Source organism: Saccostrea cucullata, unplaced genomic scaffold, assembly GCF_032062105.1.
Source record: "Saccostrea cucullata isolate Sc308-1 unplaced genomic scaffold, CSIRO_AGI_Scuc_v1 ctg8281, whole genome shotgun sequence".
Classification (NCBI taxonomy): domain Eukaryota; kingdom Metazoa; phylum Mollusca; class Bivalvia; order Ostreida; family Ostreidae; genus Saccostrea; species Saccostrea cuccullata.
Genome location: NW_026928215.1, coordinates 16061 through 32380, shown reverse-complemented (window position 1 = coordinate 32380; position 16320 = coordinate 16061). Strand labels below are relative to the sequence as shown.

The following is a 16320-nucleotide window of genomic DNA, read 5'->3' as shown; positions in this document are numbered from 1 at the left end:
AGAAATTAGAAAGTTAAACGAGACTTACCTGGAAGGTGAAGTTTGACTGTAATTTCTTCGACCCAATAGGGTGCCGAGGGATCAAATGCCCAACCCATAAATTCAAAATGTTTTATTTAAAATAAAACAAGAATACTTTTATTATCCCACCCTAGAATTTCTTTTAAACGAATCCAAATTTTTTGTGCTCTGAAGTATGAACCACGCGGTAACCGTATCATCTCATTTGATCCCTCGGCACCCTATTGGGTCGAAGAAATTACAGTCAAACTTCACCTTCCAGGTAAGTCTCGTTTAACTTTCTAATTGTTTTCCCCATCCAAACTTACTCATGAACAGGTACTTTTCTCTGAGTAGATAAGAATCAGTTAAGAAACTTTCTTACAGCATACATGATTGTATTAGTTTCTGTTTGAATGTCCAAAGAATTATGTGAATATTGTCCCTTTGTTCCCCACACATTGAAGCTGATTTCTTATATTACAAAGCTAAAAAAAACACTGAAAATTTAATAAAAGATTTTATCAAGTTTTAAGGTTGCATAATTTGAATACATTTTGAAAATGTCAATTTATATCACAGGAAATTTCCCTACGAAGACTGAAGGAGGAAGGTGCTTTTACATGTGGTGATGATGTTGACATTGAAGGACTTGTTGTTCGGAGAACCATCTCCTGCAATTCGAACATAGAGATATCATATTATTCTGCAAATCTTAGAAATTTTTTGCCACCTGTGTGCCTTTACTGTGGAACAGAAGATAATCTGTTAGATGACAATGATGACTACATTGTATATTGTTATGAGAACTATTCAATTGTCAGGCTCATTTGTAGGCAATGCAGGTCCTCTGGACATGAGGCAGGGACTTGGGGGAGGAAATTCTTTAAAAAGACCTGATTTGACATTTAATGTTTGAAAACATTGCACTTACATTTGTATGAAAGAAAGTGTTTGAAACTTGACATACATTTTTATTTTTAATATTTTGAAGGAAAAAAATAGCCATTAAATGTTGAGAATTATAAGTTATGTGATATCTGTCTTTATTTTTAGGCCCTCGCTCTTTGAAATCACACTTCACTAAAATATATATTTAAATATTAATTATATTCGCTCGCCTCATAATTTTGAAACCCAAAATAAAAAATATTTGTAAAATGATTTCGCTCGCTTCACTTTTTAATTTTGAAAATCCGAAGAAATAGTTTACAAATTGGTGTGGCCTTATTGTTGCAAATTATTTCATTTTCTGGTATTATGAGGAATACATTAAAGTCACATTTTACTGTGACGTCACAGTAAACTTTTCCCGTATAAATTATGCCCCGCCTCCTTATTTCAGCCTTAACAATGCTGTGTTTAGACTTTCCCCTGTTTATTCCTTTTCTATTTGAAGGGATTTACAAATTTCCTCATGAAATACTTGGCAATTTCCTTGTACTTTTTGAAAAATAACTTTTTATTATAATAGACCCTTTAAGGTTTCGTCAAAGGTCAATATGTAAAAAAAATTATTTTTAAAATAACTCTAAAACTATGTGAGGTATCAAGTTAAAACTTTTACATTTTATAATTTTTTTCATTGATTAACAGATAGAAATTATCACTTGATAAAAAATACTTGGAAAAAATATTTAAATTGAGGAAAAATCTTTTTAAAAATGCATATTTTTTCAGAAAATGCACCTAATTAATTCCGTGCTTTTAGTGAAAACCACCACTGCAGAAACAAAATATGTTTATCAATGAAGAGCAAGTTGGACTTGGATAGCCTCTGGAAAGTTGTTTTCCCTGTTTATTTTGTCCAAATGTAACATTGCAAATGGTGGGTTCTACAGGGGTCTTTTCTTTATACATGTCATGCTTTCAATAACAGCCTTTCAGAGACCATTCACATCCAACTTGCCCTTCAATGATAAACATATATTATTTCTGCAATGATGGTTTTCACAAACAGGACAGAATTAAGCAGGTGTATTTCTATTTATATATGCACATTTTCGGATACAATTTTTCTCAAAAAATATCTATTTTAGAATATTTGTTATCAAGTAATACTTTCTATCTATTAATCAATGATATATTTATAAACTGTAAACATTTTGACTTTATACCACACACAGTTTTGGAGCTGTTGTAAAAATAATTATTTAGACATGTTGACCTTTGACGAAACCTTAACTAAGATAAACAGGAGACTTTGACAGACAATGACATAAGGGGACGACCATTTGATTCGGGGGGGGGGGGGGGGGGGGGGGGGGGGGGGCTGGCAAATGTTTTTGAGACGGATTATTTATTTTCATGCCTGTCAAGGACATATTATTTATTTTCAAGATTATCGAGGACAGAATATTTATTTTCTTCTTTGTCTTACGTACCTTGATCGGTTGATTCTAAAAGACTAATCATTTATATACCGTAGGCGGATTCAGGAGGGAGGGACGTGTATAACCACCAGTGCTTCACCCACGACCGACTGGGGGCCTTAAGTCGGTCGTGGGTGAAGCACTGGTGGAGGCCAAGGGAGGGAATCTCTTGGGTTTTCGGGTATTTTAAGAATAAAACCAGGACAATTATACATGTAGTGGTATTAGTTATTGTATGTACCAAAGTATGACATTATTAATATTGGTCATGTCATACTTTGAATGAAGGGGGTCCAGGGGTGAAGCCCCCTGCATGAAGCTCGTGGGTTTTTGTGTATTTTAAGAGTAAAACCAGGCACAATTATGTAGGAATTGGTTAGTTATGTTCCAAAGTATGACATAATTAATACTAGTCATATCATACTTTGAATGAAGGGGGCCTAGGGGGCGAAGCCCCCTGAAGCTCTTGGGTTTTTGTGTATTTTAAGAGTAAAACTAGGCACAAAAATATTGGTATTGTACTAAACTATGGCAATATTAATATTATTCATATCATACTTTGAAATTTTAGGGGAGGGATCATAGACATGTACGCCTTCCTTAAATCCGCCACTGTATACTTTGTATTAATTTATCGGGAAGTATACTTCTTTGACAAGAAAATTTATCTTTTGTGGTGTTTAAGAATTGGCTTGTATACTGAAAGGATTAAGTAACGCATATTATACTTTTGAGTTAAATTAAAACAATTATTTCAAATATGTTTTCCACCATTGTTATCATACATTTTAATCCATCTTTAATCAACAAGTTACCAAAATATTGTGTGATTTTGAGTGATAATTCCTGAGATATTGATATCAATATTTCGACACCCCCCAAAAATAAAACTAAAAATTCTCATAATCTCCCTTTCGCATCAGTAACAAACTTGATTTTCCTGTGCATTGAGTTCACCAGAGTAGTTATCTTTTTCAGAGCATTATTATTCAACCCTTCCGACGGTAGTCTTAATGAGTGAGATTAGCTGTATTATTCCAAAGCCAACAAATCCCCCCGCCCATTCGAATACGAATTTTTTGATTAAGGATAGAATGAACAGAACCCAGCAGGTTTGGTACACGTGGATGTTTGTTAAAAAGTCTCGGCAAACACTAGCTAAATTTTTCCAATGTAAACATGCTAAAAAGAATCACGCAAACGACGCGTACGTGCGCGTTTGAGACTAAAATCGACGTAAAGCTCGCCGCCCAAATTAGAGCAGAGAGTTTCTGTCAATTCAGGATGAAAAAAATGAGTATGCTTGTCTGCTGTATAAATATCAGGTTTCAGTGATAATGCCTTGACAATAACCGAAGTGGCATGATGAAAATCCCTATCTTGTGACGTTGTTACGCGCCAACGTCGCCGTCATGGTTGGTCGAAAACAATTTACGTTAACTCTTTGACAATCAAAAAAACTTTTATTGGGTTGAAAAGTTGAAAACAATCTGTACAGCAGCATGTTTTTGCGTTTTAATTCACTTATACAATATTGAATTCAATTACTAAACCCACAGTAGCTTCAGTCAGCAATACCACGATTGCAAGAAATTTATACTGACTGCAAATATGCAAAAACGATGTCTATAACTCTAATGCATCGTATGGCACTACAAAATTTTATCACAAAATTATCATCATCAACATGCACGTGTTTTTGATGTTTTATCATTTCCCCTACGTGACGCCGTACATTTCATGGTTGAGTAGTTTTGACTAGCGATTTTAATGCAAACTGACCAAAATACACATCTAGATCTGACCAATTTTCATATTTTTCGGCCACATAGTCAAAAAATTTTCCCATATTATGTTCTTATGCGTTTCTTTTTCCTTTCAGTATATTAAAAGTGATTCATCACATCTACTGAGTGCACATTGCCATGCTGATCAACTGACTACAAGTATCCAGTCTGGTAATCTGATTTTAAATACTATTTGGTTCTAAAATGACGAGCGGAGCGAGCCAAAAAAATGCTGAATTAAAGATTCTGAGGTTAAATTGAACGTAAATAAAAAGGTGTTTTCACAATATCTAAATATCATAAGTCAAGGTCAGATTATTTATTTTCTTTGCAGAGGAGGACAGATTATTTATTTTCAACATTTTCAGGGAGAGATTATTTCCAAAATCTGCCAGGCCCCCACCTCAGAATCAAATGGTCGTCCCCTAATGAAAAAATACTGTTTCTTAAAATTATGCAATTACAAGTGCACAGGATGCAAACACATTAATAAATAGAATATTAATAAAATAAATACCTTTTCAACATGTATGGCACTGACGCACTATGTCGATCCAAGACAATATGCCTTATGCCTTAGCTATACGAATTTACATACTTTACTATATACATTCACAAGTTCTATAAATATATGTAAGGACCCCCCCCCCTGTTTGTGACGTCACAATGTGAAAATGACGTCACTATATAGGTCACTTGTGACAAAAAATGATTGACCTAGTCGTATTCGAAAAACGAACGGCTGTAAAGTTAAACATACGCCTATATCTTGGAAATTCCTTTGCAGAAGCTTATAATAATTTGTAAACGGTTTATGAAGACAAAAGACTTGCCAGAAGTTTAGTCAGTAATTGGATTGGTTTAAGTGAAGGAAGGGAGATGTTAAAAATGATGTTTGTTCTGTCGCCCAGGGCAACCAAGCTGGGGAAGAGATGTGTCATTTGTTAAGCAATTTGAAATGAAAGATCCCCAAATTACAGTTTGAAAAATAGTTGAATATCTTTACAATAATGTAATGATTTAATCCCTAAAATATCGTTTACTTTAGACTTTAAACATATCAGATACATGTATGATAAAAAGAAGGCACCCATACTTTATCCACATTGAAAAAACGACGCTCCAAAGACACAGGACTTGGGTTTTGATGGTCACCATGCTCATTCTGAAAAAGGATATCATTATCCACCCATACTAATGCCGAGATCTGGCCACTTCTGACAAATGGACTGTTTTTGTTGTAAAAAATAACTTCCATGGTAAGAAATATGTTAGTCTGAATAATCTTTAAGCTTCTGTGACAGAACGCTAAGGAGCATGTCACGTGACCGCCTATATCACGTGCTCCGCGCATGGGCAAAACTTTTGAAGATGCGCGTTAAAATCGGAGAGGACTACTTTGAAAAATTTTCAGCACTGAAAACCCTAGATATCATTTTTTTTTTTCGGAAGTTATACAATTAGTCCGCGAACTTTTTTATCACCTCGTTATGATGTTGATTTGAAAAATATTAGTATACAGTTAAAGTATATCGCGCTGCACCTCGGGAAATAGTCCTGGCCCCGCCGTCACCAAAATTCCTCAACCTCACCCTCAATACTCAATTCAAACCCCTTGAGGTTTCCCTAACTGAGGATTTCCTCAATTCACCGTCACCAAACAGACTGAGTATCACCTCAATAGAGGTGATTTTTTTCCCTCAACTCAGTTGAGGTGTTACATCAATAACATCGCGCACTTTCGCGGAATTTTTACGTAATGATTTTACGCAATAAATATCTGTCGTCTGTGTATTATTTTGTATGAAAATGGCTGAGAAAGACATAATTGGGTTGATATCAGGGGGTAAAAGGAAACGGGGGGCTAATTGGACCAGCGAGGAGGAGATAACTTTAATTGAAGAGGTTTTAAAATTCGAACAACAACTATTTGGAAAGATGAAAGGGGCGGGGGTTAAAGGGAAACATGGAAAGGTAAAAGAAGAAACTTGGAAGTCCATCACTGACACACTGAATTTGTAAGTACTGTTATATCAATCTGAATTCACTTACTTTTTGTTTTGACCCATGACCAGACGATTCTCGCTGTGATCTCCCTTTGTAGGTGTAAACACAAATTTTATCCCAGTATATTCCAGTCCTAAATTAATACGGACAATGTTTTCTGTCGTAACCGTAAATGCCCACGGTTAATCAAAATTCCTCCGTTAATTTAATAAAATCTCATCTTAAACAGCATCACATATGTTGGTTACACCGTTATGTCGTGTATTATATACCATTTCTGGTCATAAACGACGAAAGCGGGTGGGGGCTCAAATATAGGTACAAACCACTTCAGACCGAGGCTTCAGACATTAATAATATTGGAGATTAAAGAAATTCATTTTAAAATAAAAAATCAAGTCCCAAATGGGGGGAAATAATTTGACCACCCTACAGATTTTTTTAAAAATAGGATACAAGAAAACGAATATAAATGACTACAAAAAAAAATATTTTTTTAACAAACAAAACAAAAATATAACTATTTAAATAAACAAAATATAATTACCGGGTATGTTTAAGTATATTCTATGTGATTATCCACTATTATATTTAAAGGAAAATGTTACACTTTTAAAGTGAGATGTCAAATTTGTCAAACACAAACTAGAATTTATCAATGTTTTGTTTTTAATTTCATTTATACAGACAATTTAAAAACGACAGAACATCTGACTCCATCTACAAAAAGTATGACAACATCAAACAGAGAGGTAAAATGTTATTACTTTTTTTAGAGTTGAGCAAAGTATTTGTGGGAAATATTTATCAATGAGAAATGTTTAAAATCGCCATCAATTGTAGCAAAAGAGAAAATTGATGACATACGCAGGCCCAAGACTGGGGGAGGTCCACCATCAGCGCCCCTCACTCAGGCAGAGGAGGCCTTGTATCAGGCAATGGATACGCGACCCAACATTGTTGGCCTGGTGGGAAGCATTGATACCGATGGTAATTTAAACAATGTCACTTATTTCAGAGGTAGAACTTTGCCAGAGTAAAATTCTCCTTCTCTAGTAGAGTTAAGATTTAAAAAAATGTCATATTTTGGGACCACGGAAAACTTTAAACATTTAATATACATGTACATTGTAATTATAGAACCAATAACATCTGTCCAAACACAAGAGTTAGCAGCAGTTGTTGAAGGAACCGGTGATGCTTCAACATCCTCTAAGAGCCCCGGTTTAAGTTTATCATTTAGTACAAATTCAGGTAAGATACCTATCATTTTAAAAATATATTAACACTAATCTTTGATAAGATGGTACATACGCAAGTACAGTGTATATATTTGCATTTATATTTTTTGTGAAAGATGTACGGCCTAAGGAAAAGAAGAGGAAGATGGTACCACGAGAGATCTTGGATGATCTAGAGATAAAAAATAGTAAACTTGAAAATGAGAAGCTGACACAACAAATAAACAAGCTTGTTCAAGAACAAAAGAAATTAGCCTTAGAGGAGAAAAAATTGCAAACGGAGATTGAAATGCTTGAGATTAAAAAATCATATTTATTGTGTAAATTAAGTTCTGAATTTCCAGAATTCATCATAAACCCTGTTTGTCAATGACTTACTACTTTTGAGAGGCTCTGAATAGATCACAAACTCTTGAATTGGGATCAGTAAATGTGAAATATTTATTTTTTAAACTATAAATAAACGTATGTACTTCAGTATATCAAATGAAATTCTGAAACATATGTCACTATAAACCGTCAACCACTTGAAAATGACCTGAAATAGACAAAAAAATGTTATATAAATAATTGTCATTGGTTGAATCAATGTATAGTTGTATACATACACGTAAGTTGTGTGATCTTCGGTATTATGAATTCAAAAATATGCAAGTGTTTATGAATATGTGCATACCTACATGTAGCTCTACCCGAAATACGTCTGTGCGATATAGTCTCGCAAGTGACTTCCCTCTGGAGAATTGCACACAACTTGGTGGGCCGTCGGGTCAAATGCATCCTCTTGCTGGTCCAATCTATCCATCACATCACCAGTTCGAATCCCAAGATTATGAAGGATGACGCAAGCGACAACGTATGCTACTGCCTGTTCAGGGGCCGTTCTGTAAAAAAAAAATCAAATTAGATTTGAATTTTTACTTAATTAGATGTATTTTGATTGTGGTATTCCCCAAGAGATGGCTGTCAATAATTTTAGTTGGAGCCAATATGAAATATTTAGACGGTTTATCTGTTAAAAAATTATAGAGGGTATTATTTACTGAATATAGCAAAATATGTTTTTTAGAAGTTGCATGTATTTCATCTAAATAATGCAAAGCTTCTTTACCTCAGAGTTCCTTGAAGACAGGAAAACCTCCGTTTCAGAATTCCAAAACTTTGCTCAATAAGAACTCTGGTTCGACACAGAGATGCATTAAATCGTTGGTGAGCGTTTGTCTGCGGGTTGAGGTATGGTGTCATTAAATAGCGTCGACAGGGGTATCCAGAATCGCCCAACAAAACGCCATTGTGTTCACCTAAACGTACGAGTTTCTTAATTGAATTTCTTGAATAATAACCTTCAACATTTCAAATTTGTTTCCCTTCTCCATCGATAAACAAATGTATCAATATTTTTTAGTAAAATATAAATAAAGTTGTTTACCTCTTTCGAATTGTCGACAAAGGAAGGATTCCCGCCAAATCCTGCTATCATGGACACTACCGGGCCAGCTGGCACACACACTCGTGAATCGGAAGTTGGCATCACAAACCATCTATTTGAAATCAAAATGAAACCCTAACTTTTTAAGATGGCTGATAAATTGCATATAATGCTGCAGAGTTAAAGAATTTAAATAAAAATAATATTGATATGTAGTCTCGTAGCATCAGAAGGGGTGTGGGAGGCAACTTTTTGTTGCAGTATAGTCAGCTAAATATGATTTAGTAATTAGGAGTTCAAATGACTTTTAAAATAAAATTCTGCTTATCAAGTCCTTTTTTCAGGGGAATAGATTTTTTCATTGGCTGCCCCTTTCAAATACGACGCTCATATCACTGATGTTTTGATTAAATAGTCTATAACTTCAACATTGGAAGCATTTGATGTGAGATAAAACAACAAATAAAATAAAGAAGAAATATAATACTGACCTGTACATTCAAAGAATGGAATCCCTTTCTATTCACAAAATCCGGTTCATTTTCAGTTGGAGCCATAATTCTAATGAATGTTCCATCAACGCATCCCAGTGTGTTCGGGAATCCTGTGTAAATTTATTATACAATGTATAGTGTTTAAGTTTTTATTTATTGTCTAACTTACAATGTGTGGTAAAAATAGTACATATATATATATATAGATATGACATCCCTTTAAAAAAACATAGACATTAGCAGAGGTGGGATCTTGTAAAGGCTATGGGAGGGGGCAGTTTGAGGTCGGGGTAGAGGCCCATCGCCATACACAAAAAATGATTTATTAAATCTTTTAAATCGTGCAGGGGGAGGGGGTCAAATAGAGTTCCCTTGTTTAATATGCTTTCCTCCGAGTACCGTCACATGACATGCAATGCCAGCCCTGGGTGGACTACCAACACGTCCTACACAATGTTTCACTTTGAAACCAATGGAAGATCCCAGCGAATTATAGCTACATGTACATCTAATGCTTGCTTGTTTGTGTTTTTGTTTTAATTGTTTGTTTGTTTGTTTTTGGCTTGTCAAAGTCCCCCATAGAACTGTTGAAAACTCGGTGTTGCCAGGTTTGAAGTGCTTTTATGCATGAGTGTTGGACACCTGGACACCCCCCCTCTCTCTCTCTTTTTTTAAATTGCTAGATCTGCCACTGCAACGTCTTTATATTATAGCCAATATTTAAAATTTTATAATTACCAAAAATAAAATAGTATAAGAGGTGAATTATGGAGATTGCGTAATACTATCGTAACATTTTATCCTTCATCTCATGCATAACTCGAGATCTCTTTAACAACTGAATGGTCGCATGCATAAGCAATGTTATTTTCTTCGAATATTTGTCAAATTATACACATATCGAAGTCCCTATTTTGGTGGATAGGATGCACTTGTAGCATACTCATGGTGGACATTGAATTTTCAAGGTTAGTTGAGATTAAAACGAATTTGAGTCGGCGAATACTATTTTCAATCAGCGTTTCCGCTCTACCAGTCCTTGCTTCAAAACAAATATCGTCGCTAATCGACAATCACTGCATTTTATGAGAATGTAAAATTAAAGAAAAATAAATTGCTCATAAAAACACATTCTTATAATATTTTAATAAAAATATCAATTATTGCCTGAATCGGGTCCATTAGGCATTTATAATTTACAAATCTTACATTTGAGTTAACTGTGTCTTCAAACAAAAATTGAATAAATGCTGATTAAAATGATATATAATATATGTAGCTTGTGTTCTTTAGATGTGTGACATATATTGTGAAACACCCTGTACATGCACGAAATCGAAAAGAACGAGTTATCCTTCCTACATGTAAGTTTTGAAAGAGAAAGTAGAAAAGAAAACAAAACGACGAACAACATACCGGCAATTTTGATGAACTCTTGCTTCGTTTTCCGTGCTTGTTCGTCTCTAGGGAAAACAATGAATTGTTGTCTTACAGTAAGGATGGCATTAGTGACTGATCTACAGCATCTACCGACAGTTGACTCAGACACATTCATGCTATCACCTATCAGTTTATGATAGGCGCCTGTCGCAAAGAACCTCAGACACACGAAGAGCTGTAAGAGCGGAGGTAAGGCATTGTTTTTTGTACTACCTATCAAAGTTCCACCTATCAAGTCCAGTAAATACACGACTGAAGCCTGTCTAAATCGATAGCGGTCAAAAAGTTCATCGTCTGTGTAGGCTTCTAAGGGGTTCAGTCGATCTCGTATCACCCTTTTTGACGGTCGATTGCGATATCTCCGAAACCTACGTCGTCTACGACGTCTGCCAGCCATGTTAAATTTGCTTGAGGAAATTTTTAAGGTTGCTATGAAGCTATCCTTAAATATTTGAGGATTTCCTCAGGAAAATCCCTCAATTTTTTTTGGTGACGGTGACTTGAGGGTGAGGTGAGATATTTGAGGGAAAACCTCAGAGTTGAGGCTGAGTGTTGAGTTGAGGGATGTTGGTGACGGCGGGGCCTGGTCTTGGGGAACTTGAATCTTGCTAACTCCCTCCATGATATACTATGTAGAGGACACTCAATGTTTTTTAGATGAATATGAAATTTATTTCACGAGTGGGACAGGATTTTTCGATATTTTCACGATTGCGAAGCACGAGTGAAAATATGAAAAAAAAAATCCAGTCTAACGAGTGAAATAATTTCCTCATTCAACTAAAAACATTGAATTTTTTATTTAATACATTTTCTTTCATTTTCCTTTCTCCTCTGCCTTTTTCTAATGCAGTCATCATAGTTAAGCGGTTAAGACGTCATAGCCAAGTGTTATGAGATTGAAAACGTAGTAAATAAGGATTTCAACTACGTATTTGGGGGATCTTTGGCACTTTTATTGTAGTCAGAATGGTTTATTTCCTAAGGACCAAGCAGTATTTTTTACAACATTCTTTGTTATTGGAATGTAAATCGAGAGTTTTACCGCACTTTTGTTGTTTGTCACACTGCGAAAGGATATCATTTTGATATCCTTTCACACTATGACAGGATATCACTTTATTCAATGAATATATTACAGTATTCACTGCTAAAAATGTTATCAAACTGTTTTATTATACCGACACAAATTTAAATTGTAAAGATTGTTGATGAAATGCTGTAAACTATATTTGGAACGGGTTCGGTATTCTGATCGGGTGCGGTGTATGATGTATTATGTTTAATGTATATTGAGTAAACTTACCGGACCCGTAAACTTTGCGGAAACAACCCGCAGTCCAAAAATTCTTATTCACGACGTCTCCGTAAATACCGCACCCGCAAACTTTGCGTAAACGTTCCGTAAAATCGGCGGTACGTTACGGGACGTCATGACCATCCGTAAACGTTGCGAAAAAGGCAAAGCCAATATTTACGAAATTGAAATAAATCAATTATACTTTTAAAAAAAATAATTTAACTTTTAAATCGAAACAAATAATAATAATTAAATAATAATACAATTTATTAAAATGTTCAATGAAAATTTTGGACTATTTTTCATACTTAATTTTTTCCCGGGGGTCACTTATATACATGTACTTTCAAGACTGAGGAAGTTTTCTACAAATACAAATCAAAATAAATGGTTAGAGATTATATTTCAATATTCCCGGGTTAAAGTTGGTCGCAAAACTCACGGATATTTTTCGCATGCGAAAAAAAATTTTGGTTTATAGAGTAACATTTGTCATGGAGGGATAAATTTTTTCAACTATTTTGGAAATACTTTTAAGACCTTTCATCACCTTTCATCACTTTCTTTTTGAATGTAGCGTCTTGCTATTTTCCGTTTCTTCTCCACGTTGTCGCCTGTTATTTGAACACTGCTGTTGCTGAATGGGCGATCTTGGACAGCTTCCGGAACATCAGATGCAACCGTTGTCCGCGACGCCATGACGTGACGTCACGGGCGGTCCTTTTACCCAAAAGGAACAAAAAAAAAAAAAAAACAATCACACACAATTAACTAGTGCTAATTGTAACGGGGACCGTTACAGATGTTCCCCAAACGCTCCCCAACTCCCTTTTGGTGCCATATTCCCTGTAAGCTTCATTAAATAAGACAAACTCCATGCATTTGAGATTTTAACAACGTTTACCCAGAAGTGTACCAAATTCATTAAAACTTTAGCATTGCACGCGTGCGCATGTGAATGCATGTGCGTAATGACCATATCATCTTGTCAACACAATCTATATATTTTAAAACACTAAATATTAATGTATTAAACCCAAAAATATTTTTTAAAAATACGCTCATTCAAGTGTATTTTTGAATTTACTCATTTCACGTGCACGCACGTGCATACATGAGCATGGTGACCATACCTTCTTCTAGAAGTCCATTTCATCTATCTATGTTCTAAATCCCACCCCGTTTGGTTAAAAACCAAGGGAGTTATAGCTGTTTAAAGTTTCAGCCAATCAGATTGCAGCGCACGTACACGCACGTGTATGCATGTGCATGGTGACCATACCGTCTTGTAGAAGTCTATTATATCTATCTATGTTCCAAATCCCATCATGTTTGGTTGAAAATCAAGGGAGTTATAGCTATTTAAAGTTTAAGCCAATCAGATTGCAGCACACGTGCATGCACGTGCTTTCATGATAATTGCTATATATCATGTTGTAGGATATCCTAATGCATGGCTATGTTCAAAATTTCAAAGGATTTCGTCAAAAATCAAGAAAGATATTGAGACTTTAGTTTCAGCCAATCAGAGTGAAGCGCACGTGCATGCGCGTGAGATCTTGCTATTTTGACCATGTCATATTGTCTATGCTACTAATATATCATCACATTATGAGTTTCAAAGCATTTCATCCAAAAATAGAAAAGTTACGGCTATATCTATTATATTGGTCATTTCACGCGTTGCACGTGCACGCTCTTGCAAGCACGTGCGCACAAAATAACCTTTGTTTCGCAAATCTACATAACATGCCTACTGACCCTAAAAAGGTTTTACCTAAGTCGGAAGTGTAGTTTACAAGATCACTCCCGGACAAAGAAGAAGAAGAAGAAGAAAAATAATAATAACTAGATACGATCTCGTTGCGAGCAACGAGTGGGTCTTCCGTCCGATTCTTGATAAGATGAGATAAGATTTTGATTGAGATTTTCATTCTAAAAGAATGATAAAGATTGTGAAGAAGAACGATTTTGCCTCCATAATCTGTAAACAGACTTTGAAAATTAAAGATTTAAAAATTAGATTTTTGGCCCCTCACGGCCCCTAATATTAGGGATCAGCCCTTTTTTCTTCATATCATCTTAAAGCTCTCAGGATTTTGAACATTTTTTGTTCAACAACTATTCAGAGATTCTCTTTCGCTTTCGAGTTATTTTCAAAAGAAATATTTAGGGGCCAACCCTTCAACTCCTTAATGAGGACGTTTAGCGAAAAATAAAAGATTGCATATTGTTTAGAACATTATTTTGAACATTTTTTGTTCAATATTACTTATCAAAATATTTCTCACTTTTGAGATATAGAGCGTCAAAGATTTAGCATTCTGTCCCCTTATGGCCCCTTATTATGCTCCATACGACATGAAAATCATAATATGTAGTTGTAGGTTGTTGAGATAAACATTTTTGCTTCAGTAATGTATTACAAAATATTGACTGCTTTAGAGTTATCGATTAAAGACTTTTGGCCCCTCTCGGCCCCTAATTTGAGTGTCCAGACCCTTTTTCTGGATTTTAACTTAAACCTCTAAGGATTTTAAACATTTTTTGTTCAACAACTATTCAGAGATTCTTTTTTGTTTTCGAGTTTTTTGCATAAGAAATATTTAGGGGCCAACCCTTTAACTCCTTAATGGGGACGTTTTGCGAAAAATGAAAGGTTGCATATTATTCAGAACATTATTTTGAACATCTTTTGTTCAATATTACTAATCAAAATATTTCCCACTTTTGAGATAAAAAGCGTCAAAGATTTAGCATTCTGGTCCCTTATGGACCCTTATTATGCACCATAGGACATCCAAATCATAATATATAGTTGTAGATTGTTGAGATAAATATCTTTGCTTCAGTAATGTATAACAAAATATTGACTGCTTAAGAGTTATCGAAAAAAGACTTTTGGCCCCTCTTGGCCCCTAATTTGAGTGCCCAGCCCCTTTTTCCTGATCTTATCTCAAAGTTCTCATGATTTTGAATACTTTTTGTTCAACAACTCCTCAGAGATTCTGTTTCGTTTTCGAGTTATTTGCAAAAGAAATATTTAGGGGCCAACCCTTCAACTCCTTAATGGGGACGTTTAGCGAAAAATGAAAGGTGTCAGATTGTTTAGAACATTATTTTGAACATCTTTTGTTCAATATTACTTATCAAAATATTTCCCACTTTTGAGATAAAAAGCGTCAAAGATTTAGCATTCTGGCCCCTTATGGGCCCTTATTATGCACCATAGGGCATCCAAATCATAATATATAGTTGTAGATTGTTGAGATAAACATTTTTGCTTCAGTAATGCATAACAAAATATTGACTGCATAAGAGTTATCAAAAAAAGACTTTTGACCCCTCTTGGCCCCTAATTTGAGTGCCCAGACCCTTTTTCCTGATCTCGTCTTAAAGTTCTCCTGATTTTGAATACTTTTTGTTCAACAACTATTCAGAGATTCTGTTTCGTTTTCGAGTTATTTGCAAAAGAAATATTTAGGGGCCAACCCTTCAACTCCTTAATGGGGACATTTAGCGAAAAATGAAAGGTGTCAGATAGTTTAGAACATTATTTTGAACATCTTTTGTTCAATATTACTTATCAAAATATTTCCCACTTTTGAGATAAAAAGCGTCAAAGATTTAGCATTCTGGCCCCTTATGGACCCTTATTATGCACCATAGGACATCCAAATCATAATATATAGTTGTAGATTGTTGAGATAAACATTTTTGCTTCAGTAATATATAACAAAATATTGACTGCTTAAGAGTTATCGAAAAAAGACTTTTAGCCCCTTTTGACCCCTAATGTGATGAGTCAGCACTTTTTTCTTGATATCATATTACGGATCTTGTCATTCTGCACAAATTTTGTTCAGTATGTTTTAACAAAATAATTATACTTTAAAAGATATGATGCAAAATGTCTTAAAAAAATCAGTCATGATTCGTGTCCTAAATTTTGACCCCTACCGAGTTTCCATACTAGACACTTCCGGAAATTATCATGACCCAGGTGCAACATGGCAACATGTCCTCTATCATCCCTGAAAAATTCAGCTTTCTAGCTTTAGCCGTTTTTGAGTAACGTGACAGACACGGAGGTCCTCTAAATTTCGATCAAAGGGCGATAACTCTCGACTAAAAAGGAATTTCCAAAAAAGGACTTGCCGGAATTAACTTCAGATGTCAATGCATCAACCATGAAAATTTGGATAAAATCGATCGAGCCATCTCCGAGAAATCCTCTGCACAAATTTTGT

The 16320-nt window shown here is 34.9% G+C and overlaps 2 protein-coding genes across 2 annotated transcripts; one reads left to right on the top strand and one right to left on the bottom strand.

Annotated features, from left to right (window-relative positions):
* Positions 1-5748: 5748 nt before the first annotated feature.
* Positions 5749-7887, top strand: LOC134276794 (uncharacterized). The gene is made up of 5 exons (XM_062759077.1): positions 5749-6177; positions 6854-6918; positions 7010-7156; positions 7307-7420; positions 7524-7887. Exons 1-5 carry the CDS (start codon positions 5963-5965, stop codon positions 7778-7780), a joined length of 798 nt encoding a protein of 265 aa, XP_062615061.1. The 5' UTR covers positions 5749-5962; the 3' UTR covers positions 7781-7887.
* A 911-nt stretch (positions 7888-8798) lies between these two features.
* Positions 8799-11350, bottom strand: LOC134276792 (putative nuclease HARBI1). The gene is made up of 3 exons (XM_062759074.1): positions 10747-11350; positions 9328-9440; positions 8799-8948 (listed from the first exon to the last, which is right to left on the bottom strand). Exons 1-3 carry the CDS (start codon positions 11165-11167, stop codon positions 8799-8801), a joined length of 684 nt encoding a protein of 227 aa, XP_062615058.1. The 5' UTR covers positions 11168-11350.
* Positions 11351-16320: the final 4970 nt, after the last annotated feature.

What these genes read in the sequence shown, in the direction of transcription:
- LOC134276794 (XM_062759077.1), top strand. Translation starts at nt 5,963, where the DNA reads ATGAAAATGGCTGAGAAAGACATAATTGGGTTGATATCAGGGGGTAAA. An exon ending in ATCACTGACACACTGAATTT is followed by an intron (nt 6,178 to 6,853) that starts GTAAGTACTGTT and finishes TCATTTATACAG; the next exon opens with ACAATTTAAAAACGACAGAA. An exon ending in GGGAAGCATTGATACCGATG is followed by an intron (nt 7,157 to 7,306) that starts GTAATTTAAACA and finishes TTGTAATTATAG; the next exon opens with AACCAATAACATCTGTCCAA.
- LOC134276792 (XM_062759074.1), bottom strand. Translation starts at nt 11,167, where the DNA reads ATGGCTGGCAGACGTCGTAGACGACGTAGGTTTCGGAGATATCGCAAT. An exon ending in AGAGTTCATCAAAATTGCCG is followed by an intron (nt 9,441 to 10,746) that starts GTATGTTGTTCG and finishes AAATTTACACAG; the next exon opens with GATTCCCGAACACACTGGGA. An exon ending in TCCATTCTTTGAATGTACAG is followed by an intron (nt 8,949 to 9,327) that starts GTCAGTATTATA and finishes GATTTCAAATAG; the next exon opens with ATGGTTTGTGATGCCAACTT.